At 42.8% G+C, this 22959-nt stretch overlaps 1 protein-coding gene across 7 annotated transcripts in view; it reads right to left on the bottom strand.

Moving 5' to 3' along the window:
* The window catches only part of TENM4 (teneurin transmembrane protein 4), a 600927-nt gene that overhangs the window by 56433 nt on the left and 521535 nt on the right, over positions 1-22959 (bottom strand). For 5 of the 7 annotated variants that reach the window (XM_069808531.1, XM_069808534.1, XM_069808532.1 and 2 more), the window contains 5 exons: positions 17657-17924; positions 15435-15578; positions 14178-14427; positions 11500-11520; positions 4060-4292 (listed from right to left, as the gene is read on the bottom strand). In XM_069808531.1, coding sequence (XP_069664632.1) covers positions 4060-4292; positions 11500-11520; positions 14178-14427; positions 15435-15578; positions 17657-17924 — 916 coding nt within the window. The remainder of the gene's footprint in view (positions 1-4059; positions 4293-11499; positions 11521-14177; positions 14428-15434; positions 15579-17656; positions 17925-22959) is intronic. The other 2 variants (XM_069808533.1, XM_069808538.1) reach the window with 1 other exon arrangement.

The following is a 22959-nucleotide window of genomic DNA, read 5'->3' as shown; positions in this document are numbered from 1 at the left end:
GTAAGAGACAAGATATTTTGTTCAGTCAGCCTCTGGTATTCCCTGAAATGGCCCTTACGTTATTATTTGACAATAAAAATGTTAACAGATTGTGGAGGGTTGAGTTTCTTCTTTTAATTCTGTCGAACTCATGAACACTTAGTGAACAACTGAGATTTTGTTTACACATTCAGCAGGACACAGTGAAGGAAGCAATCTGTCCCCAAATTAATTACTTCATTTTGCATTGTTTTTGTGGTGCTAAATGAATGAGATGCCCCGTCCCCCTCCACGTCCCTTCTGAAACCTTCTTCCTATTGTGTCAGACTTGTCACTGCAATCTCTCTTAATTGCAGGCTCCTTGGTAATTTCTCTGCCACAACATTTTCCCGAGGAGACCCACTGGTGAGTACTCAGATGAAAAAAAATGCTCTGACAAGCTGGAGTTTTAATTTTTCTTTAGATTGCTTGTAGAAGAGGATCATTATTAGCAGATGATAATTAGAAAGTGGTAACACTTTAATTTGCAACGATATATTGAATTTCATTAGCATCTGAAAGCTTTGCTGTGCTCTGTGGCAAATGAATTGGAAGCATCAGGCCTGTTCCTAATAACTATGATAAATACCCTGACCAAACAACTGCCACCACTGTTGCATCTGTTGATCTACCTGTCTTCTGTTTGTATAGCTTACCTTTATCAGGGAAGCCAAAGACAGGGGAAGGGTGAAATTCCTGGGGTAGGTTTTATCCCTCCTGATATCTTGTCTAAGCTGATCATCTAAAGGGTGTTCTCTCTCCTTCAATGGAGAGAGACAAGAACCTCTATCCAGAAACTACTTCAGAAATGTATTGATAGGACAAGGGATAACGGTTTTGAACTGAAAGAGGGTAGATTCAGATTGGATATAAGGAAGAATTTTTTTTGACAAGAGTGTTGAGACACTGGCACAGGTTGCCCAGAGAAGTTGTGGCTGCCCCATCCCTGGCAGTGTTCAAGGCCAGGTTGGATGGGGCTTGGAGCAACCTGGTCTAGTGGAAGGTGTCCCTGCCCATGGCAGGGGGGTTGGGACTAGACGATCTTTAAGGTCCCTTCCAACCCTAATTATCCTGTGATGCTATGATTCTATGAAATTATCCACTCCGAAGTAATGGGAGGTGAGGTTGGGACTGGAAGAATGATCAAAACTGTGGGGAAAAGGCTGCTGCTGAGAAAATGGAGAACCATTCTGAATGGTGTTTGCTGGGGTGGGATCTCATCCTTCAGGCTATCATCTCCAGGAGCAGATCAGCACTCCTAGAATGTGCATAAGAAAGACTAGTTGACACCTCACAACTGACCCTCCAGTCTTTATGAATTGCTGTTTTTCATCTGGCAGGAGTGTATTCCCTCCATATTTTCCAGCAAGCTGTAAATACCAGCTAATTAAAACTTCATGAAAGTGGAGACAAGACCTTCTTTCCTTACAATCTTTGAACGAGTGCACACAAATCCTACTTTGCATGAAGCAATTATCTTTAGACAAAAAAAAAAAAGCTTTGGCCTTAAAAAGTAGAGTCCCATGAAGAGTGGTGATTTTTGAAGAACTGAACTTTCCAAATCCTTCCCTGGCCAGCTGATATCTCTAAAGCTACAGAATCGTTTCCTAATTTCCTCTGACCCTTCACTTATAAGTGTTTATTCCCCTGCCAAGACAGGGAAGCAGAAGGTAACCTGATGACTACTGGTTACTTGTTCAATAAATCATCTTTATTTTGACCTATTATGAAACACAATCACATGAAGGAATAGCATTTGCTGGATTTTTCTGCTACCATGAACCACCGTGAAGGTATAAACAATGCTGACATTGCATTGTCAGTGTGATTTTTCATTGTTAATCATTTATTGAGGTGAATGGGAAGTGAGGCACACCTGCCAAAGCTATTGTCTCAGCAGACTTTGCAAACTCAGGCTAGAAGCAGATCAGGGAACACAGTTTACAAACTTTCCCTTGGTAGTGTGGGCTTTCTGGATTATTATTTTCTTGTTGCCATTTTGCTTTGTGTCATTTCCTCTTTCACCCTCAATTTACTTCTACTTTGTGAAATTTCAGAGCTGTGAGGAATGAATGCATGCATTTTGCCGTTATATGTTTGAGGTGGAAGAACAGCCTCCTGAGAGCTTGAATTGCCAACAAGAAGGATTTCAGTGCTCAAAGCTTTGAACTCTAGAGCTCTGTTTCCCACAGCAAAGCAGAAACATAATTCGTCTAAACCTTGCAACATCCACCCATGTAGGGAAATGAATAATATTCCTCTTATCTTGTACAAAGGAGAACAGAGGTCCAACAAAAGTTGTGGGTTGGTTTTTTGGTGTTTTGTTTTGTTTTGTTTTGTTTTTTTTCACTGGTTGAACATCAAAGTGATGTAGAAAATTGGATTACAGATTTCTGGATTCCCTGATCTCATGACTCATCTGCTGGACTGTCTGAATCTCTCTGCCCAAGTCACTTTTAATTTTCTTTTCACTCAGCCCTCTCATTTCAGTGAGACAATTCCTACACTGCAACCTGACCACAGGTAGCTGTTCCATTTCTCTATCTGTGCCCCTGGCAATACTTTATCCCAATATAATGGTCACCTCATGGGAGTCTGGAGTGCTTGGAAACCATGCTGGGCCCTTTGAATATTACAAGGGTAGCAGTTTGGCTTTCAGTGCTTTTTGGCAAAAACCAGGTCTCCCAAGGTATATCTTTCTGCATTCTGCCAAGAAACAACTAGCTGACATGTAACAAAAAAAAATTAAAAAAAATCACAACTAGAGCTGACACAAAAGGTCACTAAATCAGTTTGGGTTTCTTGGTTTCATTAACAATAATGTCATCTCTTTGTCAAGAAAAATAACTTCCTGAGAAGGCTAGCCAGGAAGAGAAACAACAGCTCAGCTGTCTTCATCTTGCCTGCTCTTTGTGAAACAACTTGTTAAAGGATGCCCAGGTTTTGCTGAGGGCCTGCTTTACGAACAGGTTGGGATAGGCTTGGAAATTGCTGTGGTGAGGAAGGAGGGAGCTACCACTCCCAGATGGAAGGAAAAAGGAAACCTGCAGCACATTGATGCCGAAGCCAAGAACATATAAATAACTCCTCACAATCCTAACAACTGGGCAAGAAGACATAAAACAGGTAAAAATGCCACATTTCGAAAAGCATTCCTGCATGGGTGTCCTTCTTGCCCCGCTTCACAAACACTGCAGAAGGTGTGTATACCAACAGGATCTTCCACCTCATCTCTACAGCCTCTGTGTGTTTTTTTTCCAAGAAGCTGTGGACAGCTGGGAGGAGCGACATCCTCCATATGCAGAGCTTGTTACCTTGAGACTGCCAGACTGAAGTCTTGGCTACACACAGGACTGCATATGTTTGGCTAAACCTGTTTTGAACAATTTAGTTCACAGTCATGAAGGCTGTGTGATGCTTTCATTCTGATTTGACTGTGCTTTTATCACATTTAAGTAAGCTAATCAGGAACCAGGTGAAGTCACGCTGAATTAGACCATTCCCATATTGAACCCACTATAGCATGTAAGCTGGATGCCATAATATATAATGTCAATGTATAAACCTCAATTTACATATCACTGAGCTGTGTGCTGGTTTTGTTGCTATTTTATACCTATAGCAATGCTTATAGAGCTTTTTATTTTTTTTAATGCCAGGAAAGCCTCAGTGAACTGAACGTAAGTAAATCCAGTCCAGATTGTGCAGGACCAAACCCTGTTATTTGGTAAGGAGGAGCAGTGGCTAAGTGGGTATAAAATTGATGGGTGGATTTATTCTATTGCCCTTTAGACATGTGCCCATCACTACACCCCTCTGGTTTGGCACTTCTCCCAGCCACCTCACTACGAAGAACCAGGACTGGCTGAGGGTAAGACATACCCACTTATTTCCAGAGGCAAGCTCTTAGGATGTGTTTGTGGGTTGACTGGGGAAGGCTTGTAAAATCAGAGGGCATTTTCTGAACTGGAAAGGAGAGCAGTCTCCAGCGTGACTAAACAAGTCCCTTTAAAAAAGCCTGTGGAGAAGAAGCAGTCTCACCCCTGGGATTCGTAAGGGTAGCATCAGTGCCTTTGCCTCCATCTCCGCAGCGAGTATCATCGAACGGGAGGCACTGATCCCCAGTTCCAGCCAAGACCTCCGAATTCTTCACAATGTCTTTCACTGATGTGGTTGACTTGATTTTATAGATACGTCGGCTGTTGGTGTCGGAGAGGTAGATGGAGCCGGTGATTGGATCTGTGGTCAAGTAATACTTATGAGCTGGGCTGTGGCTGAAAAACAAGGGTACGACGTTATTATTTTTTTGGATTATTTGCTTCTTTAAGTCAACAGGAAATGCAAGCACTTTAGAGAATAAAAATGCACAGGGCAGACAGACTGGGAAAGTGAAGCAGTGCTGTATTTGACAGTGTTAGGATACGGTGTGTTACAGCACAGGATCCTGAGCTACATCTATTACCAAGAGCTGTGCCTGGGGTGCTCTCTGGCATGGAGGGCAGCTACCAAAGGAAAGGGCTCGCTGGCCTGAGCCAAAATCATGCCAGGAACTACTACAGGTTGAGTCCCAGTGCCTGAGTTTGCTTAATTTACTTAATATAGACTTAGTTCTGTAACTGGTGTTAGTGCAGTGCCAGAAAGTGAAGGGAAAGCATAGTATACTAGGGGCAGAAAACAACAACAACAAAATTTAAAAAATCTGCCCTCCCAAGAAAGACCCCGATGCAAAACCCCCACAGCAGACTCCCAAGTGTAAAGCACTTGAAGATATACTCTCCAAGACCACTGCATCAATGCTGATCTGGTGATCTTGCTGACTCCAGCAAAGACTCTAGAGTCCTGCCCTGCTCTCATGGAGATTAGGGGAAGTCCTGCCACTGAATTCAGCCGGACCTCAATGAAGAGAGAAACAAAATGGTCCTCGGAGTGCCACATTTTGCCCTAAGTAAAACATGAACTAGGAGGAGGGCTGAGGAACCTGAACATCAGTCCCCTGTTAAACCCCACTCACTCACTGCTTCCATGAAAATGAGAAAGGGTGGCTGAGAAAACGGGGTGAGCGGACGGAAGGATAATGTTTTTAGCTCCATGACTACAACACTAAATGAGCCCAAGAGTGAAGAAATGAACAAACTAGCATCCACTTTATGGAAAGCATTCAATGGGACTGGCCAGAAAAAACAACCGGATGAGTTTAGACACAATTTAAAAAATTGTCTTTCAAGGATTCTGTCTATAGTTTAATATAGATACTAAACTTATTAACTTCTTTTATTAAGTGTTTGCTACTAGTGTGTATTGAGCTGCATCTGTTCTAAGCCTGAAACCAACAGATTAAACTTGTAACACCCGCTGCCTGAACACAGGTCTCCTTCCTTCTAAGAAAGGCTAAGTAGTAATTAGAACCAGTATGAAAAAGTCTCTACTTTTCTCCAGATATTCAAGCTGTCCAAACTCATCACGTCCCAAGAATTCATATTAAATGTATAGGCCATAGTTCACAATTTTGCACTTAGTGGAATTGTTCCAGGAGAAAGTGGTTAGAAACCTGAGTGTCGATCACAGTTGACTCTATCCCTCATAATAAGAAATTTCCTCTCTCCTTCAACCTTTATGTTAGGAAAATTAACCCTTCTTCAGACCCATAAAAACTACTGAATTATTCTCTGCTTTAAAAAGCCATAAGTTGATTCTTCATTCAAATTACTTAATACTTTGGGGGAAAAAAAAAAAAGCCTTTCTGATTTATTCTGGAATATCCCTTGTGATTTATCCTATTAAGTCCGAACAGATTTCATCTCCACAAATGACACTGATTCTTGCTAAATAAAATGCTCTGACCTTCAAGACAGCTCCCGCCTGACAGTTCAGTCTCCATCTGTATTCCTTTCCAATGACAGCAGGCTGGTAGGGTATTATTTCATTTACCTGCATGTCACTCACACTAAGCAAGTGGCTTCAGCCCTGGTGGAAGAAGTTACCTGTGGGAATCCATCATCCATTTTGATCAGGGTCTTGCATTTTCCACTGACTGTCCTAACAAAGCCCAGCTGAATGTCAGTCAGCTTTTGAGCTGTTCATAATCTCTATTTTGCATAGGAGGTGGACAAGAGGAGGACATTTTTAATGGCACTTTGCAATTCTTTAGCATCTTTGCCTGGAAAGCACAGATAGCTTTCACTGAGTCTTACAGCAGGCCATTTGCAGATGGGCAAAGGCAAATGTCTTTCCCAAAGATGGAGAAAAATGATAGCAGAACTAGAGGTTCCTGCTCCCCTCTCCCAGTACTATCACTGTAATTTATTTTTGGATTTCATAGCCTCGCTCTGGTGGATTTTATTATTGATTACAACCTTCAGTGGAAGAGAGAGTTCTTAAACTATTTTCTAATCCCATCTCCTGTGTAGAATGGACACTGAAACAAATCCTGGTTACTTTTAACCATGGATCAGGGAACCAGGTAAAAGCAAAACATTCATCCAGCAGGAAAGCTGAATGGTATTCCCCACCTAAATTTACTGACTGAGTCAAAAACTGCCGTATTAATGTAATACTTTGAGTAGCTGCTGGTTACCCAATTTTAGTTTTATTAATGAGGTCCTGAATATAGATGCCGCAAAAAAGTAGAGATGAGTTCAAAGTTCACAATCATTAAAAAATTAGCTCTGACTGGTTAAAATTTTAATCCTCTGCATAGCTGGATGCCACAGAGGCACACGCACCTTTACTAGCAAATGTGTTTTGGAAGAGGTAGAGGTAGAAACTTGCGTTGGTCAAACTACCCATGGGACGGTAATAACCCTGGGTCACTTAAAATTTTGGGTCACTTGGGTCTGGATTTCACATGGTGAGCTGATAGTGAAGCTCTCCTAAGACACACAGTTACTTTTCTAAATCTAATGTTATTAATGGTATGGGCAGCCCGAATACAAATGATATTTTTTCTGCTGCATGGCCTTGCATGAGCGATAGGAAGTGCTGGTTCATTTTTATCGGCTAGACTTCTTAAGCATGGTCTCTTCTTTATCATGCTCTCCTATGCCCTGCTCCATGCATAGGGCTTTTGTGGGTGGAAGGCTCCCTGGGATGGCTTAGGCAATGGAGTATTTAACCTGGGACGCTCTGGAGCAGGGAAGGAAAAATACAAACTGTTAAAAATGGTCAAGCTGGAATTTACCCCCCTTGCCAACAGTCTTCACCACTGTACCGGGAAGGTGTCACGCTCTGCCCTTGCACGAATTGCATAGTGTTATACACTGGAGCTTTTGTTTAACACTTTGAGATCCTTCAGGATGAGAGATGCTAAATAAACATACATTAGTAATGTAAAAGTTCCCAAACTGCTTCTCTTCATCTGTGATAATGCATGAGCACTAGAGCCGGGAACAGTGGGGCTTTGCTTTTTATTTAAAGCCACAATCAATAGGCAAATCCAAGTGGCAAATTGGACTGAACTGAACAACAACTGAAATAAATCTGCCGGGGGCGAAGCAGAGATGTTTTTTTTTTCCCTTTCATCCTCTCTCATTGCTTAGATAACACACCAAAACAAAAGACAGGACTTTTTACTATTCAGAAGACTTAATCAATTACAGTATTTGTAGTCTTAGAATATTTATCCCCCATACTGACACTGCTACCACAAGAAAAGGGTGGTGAGTGAAGAGCCGATTTCCCATTCAGATCGTTCCTTTTGCTATTAAGGTTTTTTAGAAGAAACCCCGAGCACTGCATTGATATTTTAAGCCCCTGAGGCAACAAACCAAAGTTGCAGGGATGGGGTGGGCTGGTCCCTAGCCAAGAACAGACACTTTAGTGGGTATTAGTGGGCATGATGGTGTAGTCACTGGGAATAAGGACAGTTTCATAAGCAGAAGTTCTGCAGGCCAAAGTGAAATGGAGGTGATACTGCTTCCTTGTATGCTTGTGACACAGTGATGCGCTGGGAAAGCACAGGAAAATCTTCCAAGTTCACAGTGATCCCAGTTGTTTGGGGTTGCATATAGGCTGTCCCATACAACTGCCCTGTCCCTTCCCTTTTTTTCATTTTCATTATTTGGACAGGATAGTGCCAGCACCTTTTGGGGATCTCTGCAGATATGTTGAAAGATTCAAACTCCATTTTAAAGTGCTTATGCTTTATGTGACTTCTTACACACAGGCATGAGGAAGGAAAGGGATAAAAAGTTGGGTGAATAGGCACTCATGTGGCTTGCTTCTGTAGTACTGTAATAGATGCACAGGCTTTAAGCAGAGGTTGGTATTATCCCCTTGGGTCCAGAGCCCATGTTTTGGAGGAGTCTGAGGAAGGAACCTCCTGCTCCAGAGTGGGAAGCCAGTCCCTACGGAATAAAGATGAGAAAAGGGAGACGGTCCCTGGTTTCAGCAGGTTACCTATAATGTGTCAGCACAGCAGACTGCACCTTGTCCTTGCCTTCTGTTCAAAGCCGGGGGATTCATCTCACCAAGCTTTAAATGGTTACGAGGTGGCTGCTTACAACTGAACTGGCTGCCTTACCTCCCTTTATAGGCAGTGGAGAGAAATAGCTTCTCCTGGGGTATGATTTGTCTGACTTATTTTCAACATTTATCTTACAAGATGAACTGCATCTTAGTTTCTCAAATGCAAGGGCATCTACCACCTCCTCTAAAGGACAACTCCTGTTAACGCTGACAGTATGGCTCTGGCTCCCACTGTGGTCAACAGACAGGAGCAGTCACAACACCGAAGTTAGTTACCCATAACAGCTGATCCGAATAAACCCCTGGGGCTTCTCTGGATCTGATGTCTCTGTTTAAGGACATGAAACCACCTCCGCAAAACTTTCTGTGCTAACTGCCCTCTTCCCCTCTGAGCCTTGCCGGCCACATGCGTTTGCTGGTGACTAAAGAACTACCGAATTCCTGCAGCCAAGTGTTTTTTGTTCGGCGGGGCTGTGTTTCCATGGCTCCATGCTAAGCACCCTGCAGCTCACAAACAGAGGATTTTATTATAGCTTGTGTGAGGTACTGGTCTTTTTTTCCCTGGGTGACATTCAATAGATTAATACATAAGGAGGCCACACAGTGCAGCGAGCTGAATTTACACTTGGTCTTTTAGTGTTTTCAGTTTGTGTGTGATGCCTAAAGCTCTTCTAGTGTCACAGGCTGCATAATAAAACTTCGTAGCAATGCCATAAGCCAACCCAGGCACTGCAAAGGACTTCTGATGCGATCCTAGGGCAGTTTTCTGAGATACCTCTCTTTGCCACTAGTTGTAGATTTGCCTCTTTAAGGTATGAATGGAAACAAGAAAGGAACAATATATTTCAGTGTGGCCACTTTTTGCATATTTGAAATACAGAAACGCCTCGCCACCCCCCATGTTCCTGCAGAGAAAAGATAATGATAATTAACTGTGAATTATTATTGCTGTGCTTGGAAAAAGTCATTAGCTTCTATAAGCCCATCGAGACAGGTCCATACACAGACACGCTGGAGTAAGTTCCTGTTAATCTATTACTGAATGACAGATGGGCGTAAACTTGGAAGGCATCACAATTTGGTGACGCTTTTTGGCTTAGCTAACATCCCCCATGTTGACACGCAGGCATTTTGGCTGTTGCAGAGTTAGACCTTGGCTACACTACGCTGTGCTGTAGAGCCAAGCCTCGTAGTTGGTAGCTCCAGAACCTCTGGAGATCAAGCTCACCACAGGCTACGTGGCGGGGAGGAATCCTTCCCCCTGAAATAAGGAAGCTTTTGCATATGGATTGCAGCTTTTCCAAACCTCTAAGATTCAGTCCTGTGGATCTCACCCTTTGCAACTGTCGCCTGTCAGCAGTGTCAAGCTTAGGACCTTCTGGAGCTCAAAGCACTGGAGCTTTAGCTAAGACTACACCCACTCATTTCCCTATGGCTCAGAAACGAAGAAGCTTCCTAACAAGAAGTATTATGGCAAATGACACAGAACAGATGCTAACTCACATGGATGACTCCCTTAATGTAGTCACAGACGGGAATATTTCATCTAAAGCTCCTCACCTCCTTCCTCCCTCACTGGTCCCCTTTGGACTGCACTGAAACAGGCATGTCTTGGCTTTCTTTCATTTTGTTTCTTAGTTTTTAGGAATTGCCTAAAGGCTGAAGCCCTGCCAACTTCGTAAGGCTCTGGTGGCATCTGCAGCATTTGTGGCCAGTCACTCAGTTATTGCCTTCATATATAAAACCTCTTCTTGTAACAGGTATTCAGCTGCTGCCCTTCACTGTCAAAGCAGGTGCACCTTAGTGGCTGTGTATTTCTAGGGCATTAAGGATACAACCGGGCTGTTCCAAAGAGAAATGAGTTTTTCTATTGCCTTCAAATGATGTGAAAGAGGAGCTGGGGGGCTGGAACTCAGCCTGATGAAGACAGTCAGTGCAGAGGTCTTGTGTACCAACCTCCCAGCCCTGCTAATAGATGCTTTGGGCCAGTCCATTATGCCGTGGAAGCTCAGCCCTTCATTAATGTTCTGGCAATAAAACAAAAAAAACATTTCTACTCCATTGCATTTCCAGGCATGCAGATAAACCGAACATTTGTGGTTTTGCACAGCCTCTATGAAGTCAAAAAAACAGTAAATAAAAAGCACGTAGCAAGAAAAATCCCCAATCCCAAATGCAAAAAGAAAACCAAACAAAAAAAAAATCCCAACTCCACAGTCTACGCTTCTAATTTAGAAAGCAACCGGGGAGAAGGAGAGGAAACTTGTCAGAGCCAGAGAAGTCCTTGCAAACACAGACAGTGACAGGAGGTTGACATCTTCCTGAATGCAACTGATTGGATCAAACCCACTGAAACTCCAGTGAACCCAAATGACAAATATTCTTAGTGACAAAGCTCCAATTTAGGAGTCTCTCTTTCATCTTGTTTTCTTGTCATTACTTTTTCTCCTTTTTATTGCATTTCCCGGCTAAGGTTCTGAGTTGCACTACCTCCTATCTGAGCCTGACATACTTTCACATAATGCGAAGGCTCTCTGTGAAGAGCTCAGACTGACAAAGAATTACAAAAACTTACTTCCCTAAGCGGGTGATGCTGGGGTACATATGGCCTTTCATTACGCCTGTTACACTCCCCAAAACTCAAAAAGAAGACATTTCACCATATGAGAATTATTTTTTCTTCCTAGCTATTCCAGTGACCTGTACCCTGACGCTGTCCCCATTTTACTTTCTTGGTTAATTCCCACCCATTTTTCCTTCTACCCTCCTCCTCTTGTTACCCTGCTTCTCGTGTCTGTACTTCCCCTGTCTACAGCTATAACAGCTCATGCAGAAGTCTGCGCGACTCTGCTCTGTGATTAATGGCTCCCAGTTCTGATGACTGATTGCCTACGCCAGTTTTAATCACGCCAGCTTCATTTGCTATTGAATCATCTGGAAATGGCACTTGTGGCTCACTGTGTAACAACATGCAACAAGACAGGGAGCGGCATAAGAATTCTCCACTGGTTGGCTTACCTATGTCTGAAATCTTTATTTCTGACAGAAGACAGGAAAGCAGGGAATAGAAGAAAGAATGAGGTGTTAGCAGCTCAGTTCGATGCATTATTAGCAGATTGAAAACTTGACAGTAACTGTATCATACAATGCAATAATAAATAAAGACTTAGCTGGAATGACACTGATATATTTTATATTGGATATTACTTGGCAGTGAGCTCACTTACGTACCGCTGCATATCACAAAGGAAGTGTGATCTCACCTGCTTGGAGTTATTCACTTATGCAAGAGATAGGACCAGACAGACTTTATAATTCAGAGCAGTACTGAGCTAAATATATGTAGATGCAGATATCTTTACAGTTTTTTTCACTCTCAGCCAAAGCAATACTTTGTGATTTACAAAGGTAACTTAACAGTTGCACAGTTATGGGTGGCAGTTCATTGCCATAACCTCATGAACTCTAGCCCAGAGGACTGAAATTATGCCGAGCTGGACATTTTTCATGGGTCTAGTTACATTCTCAGCTCCAGTTATCTGCAACCCACAATACATTTGTTTTCCTCTCTGCAACGGAACGCTACACTCAAGACACCCCTCCAAACAAAACCCAAAAGCCAAACAGTGAGGGTGTTAATCTCCAAGGAGATGCTGATTTGAGAAGACACAAGCAAACTCCATTTAGTCCAAAAGCAATGGCTTTTCCCCATAGCTTTTAGTCAGCCGGCATCCGAACCCACTTACTTTATAGCACACCAGAGTGAAGAAATGTTTATTAGATCCAGTAACCTAAGTGTTTGCACAGATGAAGCAGCAATCGTTCCAGCAGATTTAACTCTGGAGTAAATTTAACTCTGTGGCTCTACACAAAAGCCAGCAAGGCCACTCTGTCAAGGCTTCCAATTTTCTCCTTTCCAACGAGGAAACACTCTGCAAAACCTCCGCTGTGTCTGGTATTTCCACTGACAATGAAACAGGGATCAGGTTTTCAAAATTGTACTTCTGGGAATGAGATATTAATCCCACTCAGTTGCAATGGGATTTGGGCCCCAAATCACCTAGGCTCTTCTGGAAATCTCACCTTTGGTCGTTAAAATAACTTTCTGGCACTGGAAGAATATTAAATTCTTTAACGTGGACCAGGTCTGAAGATTTATCCCAGCTTCCCACCTTACAAACATGAGAGATATTATGTTCTCATATATCATGTAACAGAATAGCAAGAATCAGGTTCTTGCTTATTTACTCAAAAGGTACCCCAGCCCTCTGAGATGTGACTGCAAATATCTCATTGTGGGCTTCCTAATTGAATGACTCCTCCTGATTTCTTTGTTGCCCTGTGAGCATACCAAGACAGCTAATCTGTAAGTGCCAGCCTTGTGATGGCTGTCTGGATTTTTTTTCTCATACACCATGATATATGACGATGGTTCTGCGTGCCAAATAAGACCTTCATCAAGGTCTAATGACTGTGGTGTGTTTGTAAATGAGGGACTAATGGGATCTTGCACCAATTTTCCTGCAGATCAGCTCTTTCATTTTTACCTGTGGCCTTGTGGAGCAAATGGAAATAAAAAGCAATGCTGTATGGGACCCTGCTGCTCTAGGAAGCTGTCTAGTAAGCTTCCACATGGCAGTCCTTGCAGAAATAGAGCCTTACTTTTGTCCTCAGCAGCCAGGACATTAAGTCTGAGTAGAGCAGGAAGTTTCTTACTTTCTGGAAGATTCTCATTTTCAGGCCAGATCTGGAGAGTTAAATGGAAATGTGAACCTTCCTACCACGCTAACCTCATATTGACCTCTTAGGACCTTAGGTCAGGCCATTCAAGCAGAGAAGACTCATTCAGAAACACTCATTTCACTCTACTGACTTTCCTGGAGTGAGTCTTGTCTGGCCACGCAGAGGCCAGAATCAGGCCCTGGTGCTTTGAAATGGGTAACTGTATTCATTGTGGAAATTTTAGATAGGAAATATATCCCCAGTGAGGTCAATTTGAAATTTTGATTCAGTCACAATCTATTTAATTTTCTCAGAACTTGTGACAAATCTATACTTTTCCCTCTCCTTCCTTGTTTTTAAGGGACGTTCCTTCCCCATCCTACCTATTTCTCCTAATATTTTTTTTCCCTTTGTTATTTCGGGTTAAAAGGAAATACTTCACTTACTTTCATCCATCTGTATGTTCACCCTGACACTGCTATTCAGTTGGGAACTGATGGGAGCTGATACATTTGTCCCCCAAAAAACAACTAGAAAAAGCCAGTCTGTGACTACCTAGAATGATCATCCTGTCTTAATTATGAATGATCATCTGTCCTGATTAACCTCTACATATTATCATCGGTGCTCTGTCCTTCCAAGTTTAGGTTATCTCAGAGGCTGACTGTTAATTTTAAGAATTCCCATTGGTCTCTAACAACATGAAAAGGCAGACGTCAACACAGTTTGATCTAGCAGCACAGAAATGTGTCAATATTTTTGGTGTGTGATTCAATTCTGGATGAACTTGTTAGGCCTGTGTTTCTCTGGTGTAAATCAAAGTCAGCACAGTTGCAGAAGAGGCAAATCTGGACAGCTTTTTTTCTGTTTTGCTGTGGTTTTTTAAAGAATTTTGCTCATTTCCCTTTTGGGTACATAAGATTTCTGCAGAACTTAAAGGCATAATTATAATGGCCACATTCAGCACAGTGTACCTCAGCTCCAGTATGTTGGTGACATTGCCAGAGGGAAAGATCCTTCGGATGTAGTTGAAATCTCCAACATAAAGACTTCCATCAGACCCACATGTTAGGGCAACAGGAGCCAGGAGTTTGTTCCCATCTGCAAGACCATTGCAGCTTGGACAAGAAATGCTACGTCTGCGGCCGTTGCCCATAATGCTTCCGATTACAGGCGGCTGCTGGGAAATAAACTGGTTTTCCCCGTTTCCTTTGTGCAAGATGCCTAGAGAAAGAAAACAGTAATAAGGACATTAAAGAGAGACAGGGAAACTGAGACCAAAGGGAGCACAAACTGGCAATGCTGGATGCCAGCTGGGGTATTTGTCAAGTAGCAAGGAGGTTTATCATCTTTCATAGTATTGTTTTGTGATGGTTTCAAATGACGAGCCCCTTATCTGAAGTATTTTTTATAGACCCATTACATTTCCTGCAGAACAAAAGTATGTAGGGAGAACAAGACTGTCTTTACCTTTGAATGAAATACACTTTTTAGCATCTCATGAATGTTCACCTGCCCTTTCTGTCCCTCCTTGCCCTGTAATTTGCAGCCTACCAGGTAAAAAAAGAAATGACATAGAGCATGGAGAAATAAGGGACAGGAAGACCATGGCACATTCTCTAGAGAAATGTTTCATCTGCAAAGCTTTAGAGGAGCTCTGCTTATGTTCCCTGTAAGTGTAGCGTTTTCAGCAGTGATGTGGGCTGAATTAGAGGATACCACTTCTATCATCCAGAGGGACACAGTGCTTCCATCTTTTGGATGTGTTCTGATCAGCTTTCAAGCCTCCCTGCTGCAGTCTTGAGCAGCCTTCAAGGACTCTGGCACCTTCCATTTTCCCTTATGACCCATGAAGCTTCTCGTTTCTGCAAGTACTCTTGCACATTGGCGGATGAGTCTGGGTGGATTTTTGCTCAGTGGTAGGTCCAATCTGAATAGGGTCCCCTTTTTGTTATTTTAGGAATATTTTCCTTGTTAATACCCTTCTTTTAAGACACTACAAAGTTAGACATGACGACACTGAACTACTTCATGATGGCCAGCTTCTTTTGCATTTACACACACCAAATTGTTTCTAAATGTAAGTTACTAGAAATAATTTGTTAGCAAAATACATGAGAGAGTACATGTGTTGGTCAGGCTTCTTTCCTTTTTTTTTCTTGAATTCTTAGCAATAGGAAGCAACTGGTCCTTGCAACATTGCATTATTCCTGTTATGTGTTACAACCTACCACTTTGTATGTTGAGGGCATGGTGTTTGTCCAGGGTCCATCCTCCAAGTTTGGAAGCATCAATTTCATAACCCTGAAGCACAGCTGTCCTCTTCTCCCACAGGATCAAGTCAGGACAGGATTCATACTCATAACCTACTGAAACTACAAACAAGAGAGAAACAAAAGACCTCCCCAGATTAGTAACCCAGAAATGCACAGTTAGCACACACAGAGTTTCAGCTGAGCAGGGGTAAGAGCATTTCTACAGGTGACTGACAATTTCATTTAAAATGCCATCATCACAACACAGAGTCCTAATACTTTTCTCTTTAAAGGCCATCCCGCATTTAAAAAGGTCAACACAGTTGTAGATGTTGGGCAAATGTGCTAAATATTCAAAAGGCACTGTTTTAAAGATGTATTTTAAAACAATGAGTATTCGAGAGTGTAAACCACTGCTGGACTCCTAAATGGAAGCATTACTCCTATCTGCTATCTGTGATCAACAACTGCATATCAGGAACTTGCTAAAAATCAAGGCCTTTCTTGGAAAGTAAAGTCTTATACAAATAAGGCATGGGGCAGCAAGTACGTCAGAGACAGAAGTCTTAGACCAGGTTGACTTGTGGTCATTGTTAATGTGAAAAGGGTTTGCTTGCCATGATGCCTAATCACACCCTTTCAGGAGTAACTCTGCTGAACGCATTGGAGTTGCTTAAGAGTAAAATGATGTCAGTAGAAGGAAAATCATGGGTTTGCCAGAATAATGACTCCTTTATGGTTTTCTCAGAAGAAGCAGGACCAGTTTCATTGGTCTGCTTTTCTTCTGCCCTACCTGATCTTTTCAGCGCTAGCAGCTGAAGCAGAGCAGAACTGCAAGTTCTACACAAATGGAAAGTAATTACATAGCTCTTATTTTTTTTTACTAGATAAAAATAAAGGTCTGATCTAACAAGTTTCCCAGCTTCCTTGAAAAGTGCTGAATACTAAGCGAACTCAGGATCTTCCATCAAATATAGCCTTTTGCAGAATCAGACAGTATCAGAGGAAGATGTTATTTAGGAAATGAAGGCTTGATATTTTTCACTGTTCTAGAGGTGGGAATCATTGAAAGCCTGAATGCTGCTGTCCTCAGACCTGCCTGAGTACTCTGGGGCTGCAGAGCTGCATCATGGAGCACTCCAGGATTCACGGGTGAGAGGAAGGGAAAGCCTGCATGAGGAAGGCATCTATTCCTCCTCCTAGAAAATAAGGCACCCTACAGCTCCTCTAAAGAGACTTATCTTCAGTTGGGCTACGAGGCATCAGCAAACGACCCTTCTGTCAACAAGAGCTCTATTTGCTCATTTGGGATCTCTCCCATTTTGCTGATATCATTTCCTTGGCAGCCTGAAAGGTCTAGACTAGACTGGTTTGAAGATCTGCAACTTAATGTCCTCTGCTTGTTGATCAGATGGGAAGCAATCACCGCAGACCTGCATCACCTCTGCTCACCATACGCTCAAAGTACCCCCTTCCCTCCAGCACCGTCACACAGGGCTCGCTGGGTGCAGTCTGCGATGGCAGCGGGGAGAGGAATGAAGCGTGTCTCTGCATATATCCACAGCGCAGATTCCTGCCCCACCGGGGACTTCAGCTCCTGCTCCTCTAGAGTGGGTGGCACGGGCCACAATGCTTGGTGCTGGGGATGTGGCCCATCATTGAGCGTGCAGAGCCTTCCTATTCTCTGCCTTGCAGCTTCTGACAGTCTTTTGCAGATGGAAATGAATGCACAAAGGTACAAGGGAGAAAACCATCACGCCCCAGTTTGGGATGGCGTTCTTGAACGGGTAACAAAGGGGAAACTAAGATTAGAGCAATCCTGAAGGTCAGGCACAAGGAGGAGTAGAGATCAGGGCTCAGTTCTAGGGATTTCTTTCAAAGCAGTGTTGACAGCTTTTGACTATAGGTGAGAGGCAGACAAACGCCTCTGGTCCCAGTTCATTCCTTCTGTATGAATATGATGGTAGCAGCTCAGGATATATCTGCTGGGCCATGAGCCAGCGAACAGATAAGTATTCATCTGTTGGGGAAATGTGTGCTGTCTGAACAGCTGGGCCCCATCCTCTCCAAGGAAACAGCAGTGAACCAGCAGGGACCATTTTATGTATTAGCAGTTGGACCATACCGATCTAGGACAAGGTCTGTGCATTGCCACTTAGCTGCTTCTAAAAAGAGCCACAAGCCCTGGGGCCACTTACCAAAGGCTTCCGAGAGTCCATACACCTTCTGGCTGTAGACGTCTGTCTTATCCCAAATGAAATAATAGGACAGGTCTGGAGCAGCTGCAAACCACTTTCTGAACAGGCGTCCCTCGACGGCCACCATGAGGTGGACTTTCATGAGGTTGAAGGGGATGGTGGGGTGGGTCATGCTGATCCTCAGGACTGATTTGTAGCCAGCTGTGCGACTGCTCAGGTAACTCACTTTTATTTTACTACCAGAAACATTAATCTCTTCCTGTAGAGCCTGTGGAAAAGCAATCCAGGAGGTGTTAAATTAGCAGCGAGCAGACGGGGAGAGGCAGCGAAGCTGTAATTTATCAAACACACCTTTATAAAAGCTCTGGTAGACATGTCTGAAAAAAACACACCTAGTAGGCATCAAGTATGAAATCATATATGTAATTTATAGGGTTAGTTGTGGAAGCTAAGGAATGCCCCCCTCTTTCTCCATCTCTGTTATGTGGGAGAACAGGAGACCAAAGTATCACATTTAAGTCAGTGTTTACAATGGGACTTACTGTTAAAAGGAGTCCCAAGACCCATGGTGAAAGGAGCTTGGGGTCTGAGATTATTCCAGCCCATCAGTTTAGCTTCCTTTTTCTGTCTTTTGTCTTGGTAGGTTTCTATGGCTGCTAGTTTTTGTCTCCTGGCTTCTTTTTCCCAGTAAAATATCAAGCCCTACTTGGCCTGGATCCTTATGGATGTTCCCCAGCCCCAATCATAACCTGCCATTATCTCCATGTTATTAGTGAACCCTGCTGCCACCCTCTCTCCTCTGACTTCCCCATCTCTCCTTCTTTGAAACTGCTCCTCTCCCACCTCTCCTGTGACCCTCTTTGCCTGATCTACCTCTAGCCTTTTTTTTCCTGTGTCCTGGTCCTTATTTTCTGACCTCACATTTGTCCCCACTTACCCTGGTCCTTGCTTAAAATTCCCTCCCCTCTTACCTGTGTGATGAAGCTCTTGGCCTGACCTAACACCATCAACCCTTTTCCCTTCCCTTGCATTCTCCCTTCCCTTCCTTTTCCAATTTCTTTTGTATCCTAGGTGAGTTGCTTCATTTTCTCCTCCAGCCATGAGTGTGGGTATTTCTGACTGACTGGGACAGTTATCTCACAGGTCTGCATACCCGTACAAAATTTCACAGAAGACTGGAGAAAGAGCAGGGAAAGTTTTGTCTGGTCCTGTTCTGCTTTGAGATTGAGAAGTCTCAGTAAAGATGGGATTTTTGGGTAATTTACCTGCTAAAGTATAACCAGATCTTAACATTTCTTTTATTATTATTTTTTTTTTTCCAGCTGGAGAAATGCAGGGAAACTTTCTGGAAAGCGATACAATGTCCATCCCCAACACCATGCTGATTTTCCCATGCAAAATACTGATAAAAAAGGGCATTTCTTTCTTAAATCTTAAGAGAAAAATAAATTAGCTCTCCCTTTCCAGAAAATTTCACTATTAGGTAAGTACCCAACATGGACATTTTCAGCACAAGCCGGCAACCTTTGGCAAAGTTTGAAAGGTGACAGTAGAAGCTTAGCAGTGAGCTGGAAAACTTGGTCTGATAATGGGATGTGTCTGAAGGTCACAGCTGGCACTGTTCTCTCCCGCGCCACTTCTGAAATACTTCGGTGTGCTGGACCCTAAATGAGCTGTGAAAATACTTCCCTAACAATAATCAGCTTTTGTAATATTAAGGGCATGGAGGCTTGAAGGCAGGTGGGTCAAGAGATCCACCCGTCAGGAGAGGATCACAGCCAGCCTGGTGTCCTCCCAGCTACGTGGCTCTATACTCAACTCCTCCTATGTGGGAGCACAAACTTCCCTGGCGTGACAAGGTGCTCCTCTCTTACAGGTTTTCTCTTTAGCATTACTGATAACGATAAATCTTGTAATCTGCCCCCTGAAAAGACCTCTTCTAAGCTATTATCCAAGGCCCAACACTTTTTCGAGTGATAACTTACAGCCTCTGAGCGCTGCAGCACTTGACAAACGGACACATCCAGAAGTTAAAGCGCTGTTCCACTGTGCTCATAAATATTTACTTTCTCTAATGCAGCCTTTTCAATTTACATATCTCAGTGCTTAGGAGGCTGAAAAATGACAGAACTGGGAAAACCCAGGAATTTTAAAATATATTTTATGAGCTCAGCAACAATCTGGGCTGGGACCAGGCTCCACCAGAGACCAGCTGAGCCAAGCTGCAGTAAAGGTGGTCCCTTGTATCAAATCTGTCTTCATATGTAACCCCTCTAGGAAAAAGCCAGGCAGAAATAATTGTCACGGAGGTACCATTTGCAATGTCTGGTTCAAATCCCTGTCAGAAATAATTATTTCTCTCTGTCGTGATCTGTCTCTGCTGTCTACCATTCCAGAGAAAGGGTCAGCACAGCCGTACCAAGGCACTGAGCAGCACAAGGGGCTGTGTTTAAAGGCGCCTGCTTCAAGATAGGGTTCAAACTGTAATTCAGTTTATCCAAAACACATTTGTAGTGTGTAAGTAGTGATAAACCAGCAACAAAGCAGGGCATTGGTGGGGGGAGTATAATCCAGTAGGACATTGGTGGGAGAAGAGGGGAAAAATAAGCTTTAAAATACTCTGAATGCACCAAAAGTAACAATAGCTGAATTGTGCCCTTATTTCTGTTTGATAATTGCTCTTTGGACCAGATACATTCATATGCTGCATCTGGGGTCCTTGTGAAAGACTAGAGCTCTTAGAGTTTATCACAGACTAACCAATATAATCTGCTCTTTAAAAGTGGTCCAGCCACCATGCTGGTCAGGCAGAAGAGCTGGTTCTTCAGGCTTACTTGGGATTTTCACAATTTAGCAATTTTCACTGCTGTGTTCCCTTCGCTCCTGGGTGTTGATCTATGCTTACGTTAGTAGCAATTCTGCCACTGTTTGCATGAGACAATGGAGAAAATCTTGTTTCTGTGTGCTGGGTTACACATTTCTTTTACAGTAACTCTTCACTCTGCCAGCAGACAAGGCAAGGAACAATCAATCTTTTTTTTTTTTAATATGATGCTCAGAAGGAATTTTGAGAAAGAAAAGCATTTAAGGTCTGACTCAGGGCCCTTATCATAGACAACTAGTGCTTTTGAGATGTTCTATGGTATCCAAAACCTCTGCAAGGGGAGGACAGATCTGACATAGACCTTCTTGAGATCTCCGCCTTTCTGAAGCTACAGCTGGAGGCCTGAAAGGATGCTTCAGGGCATCTTAAATGGCACCAAATCTGTCTTTAGGGACCTGAATCAAACACTTAAAATGCGTTATTTGGTCTTTTGAATGCATCCAGGTAGAGGGCACTGCATTTATTTGTTGGAGCTCATGACGTTCCTGTCTGCCCACTTGTCAAAATCTCTTTCCCAGCCCTGCCATCCTCTTGTCAACTCCTCTCAGCTATGTGCTCACACCTTTTATATTTAACATTTCTCTGCTGAGAACTGCATATTATAAAATGCAGCTGCAGAAACTGCTAGCTAGGTTATTTTTTGTTGTATGTATATCCAGTATAGGAATGAAAAGTAGTCCACTTATGAACTGAAGTACAGTCAGGACTCTGCCATAAATGAGATTCTCTTGTATACTCCTGCACCACAAACTCCGTTAACCTTCAGCTGCCAATATTTGAGGTAGAATACTGTTTTATAGGTTTTAGGTGAATCATCTGGCACATCGGAAAAGTACTGCTCATCATGGGATTCATCTTATCTAAACTTAGGAACCTAAAAGTTAGGAGTCTCCTCTGAACTACTCTTCTAGGTCTCTACATGGCAAATGAGCAGAGATAGGCTCTTCAGAAGGTTGGTGTTGCCATGTAAACTTAAGAGTGGGAATCAATTCCAGTTTAAGGTATCTAAATCTGGATGTCAACATGTAAGTGTGTGCGTGTGAGGTAGGCATGTAAGCATCAACTGTAGTCAGTGGAGATCTAACCGATACCATCAGTGGGAACCAGATACCTTCAAGATGGTCAGCTTATTTGATCTGTAGTTTCCACTGACGATATTGATTAGATTTCTGTCAGCTTTACTGGGAGCTTGGACATCCAGCACTCATCAAGACGACTGTGCGTGAACACCTTATTTAGGTGCCATAATCTCAGAATGAATCCCACTTAGGTCTTAGTTAGATTCCATAACTACAGGTGTCTAGTGCGATTTGGGATGTCCAAGTTATCTGACATTCACAAGCGTTTGGCAGATATCATGTAGGACACTGATAGGGGGATCATTCTGGACTGGCAATTGGAGGCCAAACAGGGTATCTGTGGGACATTTCAAATGTCACTAAACATCTATGATGAAGGTGGTGAAACCCTGGCCCAGGTTGCCCAGAGAGGTGGTCGATGCCCCATCCCTGGAAACATTCAAGGTCAGGTTGGACGGGGCTCTGAGCAACCTGATCTGGTTGAAGATGTCCCTGCTCATGGCAGGGGGGTTGGACTAGATGACCTTAAAAGGTCCCTTCCAACCCAAACCATTCTATGATTCTATGATCTACAGTCAAGAAACTGTATCAAACTATTGCTTATGATCAGCATCCCTGGCTGCTTTCACAGTCAATAAACAGGCATGCACTCTTATTGAAGAGGAGTTTTAGAATGTTTTAGTTCAATAGATATAATTAACACAATCTAATGAGTATCCTACCAAATAATAAGTGAGGTTATGATTATAGTTGCACTGTATCAGATATTTGCTTCTTTCCCAGGCAGGACTGAACATTACCTTTTTATGGTGTTTGTTGGTTTAGGAAAAAAGAGATGTGAAAACTGAACAAAGTATTTGCAATTTGATGGACTTTACAAGATATGGGACTTCATTAGTAATTATGCTGGGACAAACCTGGTGACTGTAATTGGAAATTAGTGTGAGAAAGGATCACAGGATTTGGTCCAGAGGGAAAGTAAGAGACAACTAGCTTTATTTGTTGCTGGGTTCAGTACCTGATGTATTAAAATTAGAAAATATAAACTTACTTCTTTCCTCACTAACGCAACCGCAACCCCAATGGAGTCCAAGCAGGAGCACACAATTTGTCCCTACATTTGTTATTATTTCTACCTTGGCAGACTATTATTTGCCACTAAAAGCAATACCCAGGACATGCCAAATGCTGGCATCTAAAACTCAGGGAACAACATGCCTGAGAAAGGAAAGCTTGAATGCTGCTACATCTATATATTTCAATGCAGTGAGTGTTTTTAAGGAAAATGGATAATTCAGTTATTCAGTTTAAAACCCAACTTGCCATTTGGCAAAATACTT

Source organism: Haliaeetus albicilla, chromosome 20, assembly GCF_947461875.1.
Source record: "Haliaeetus albicilla chromosome 20, bHalAlb1.1, whole genome shotgun sequence".
Taxonomy (NCBI): domain Eukaryota; kingdom Metazoa; phylum Chordata; class Aves; order Accipitriformes; family Accipitridae; genus Haliaeetus; species Haliaeetus albicilla.
This window is presented reverse-complemented; position numbering and strand designations above follow the sequence as displayed.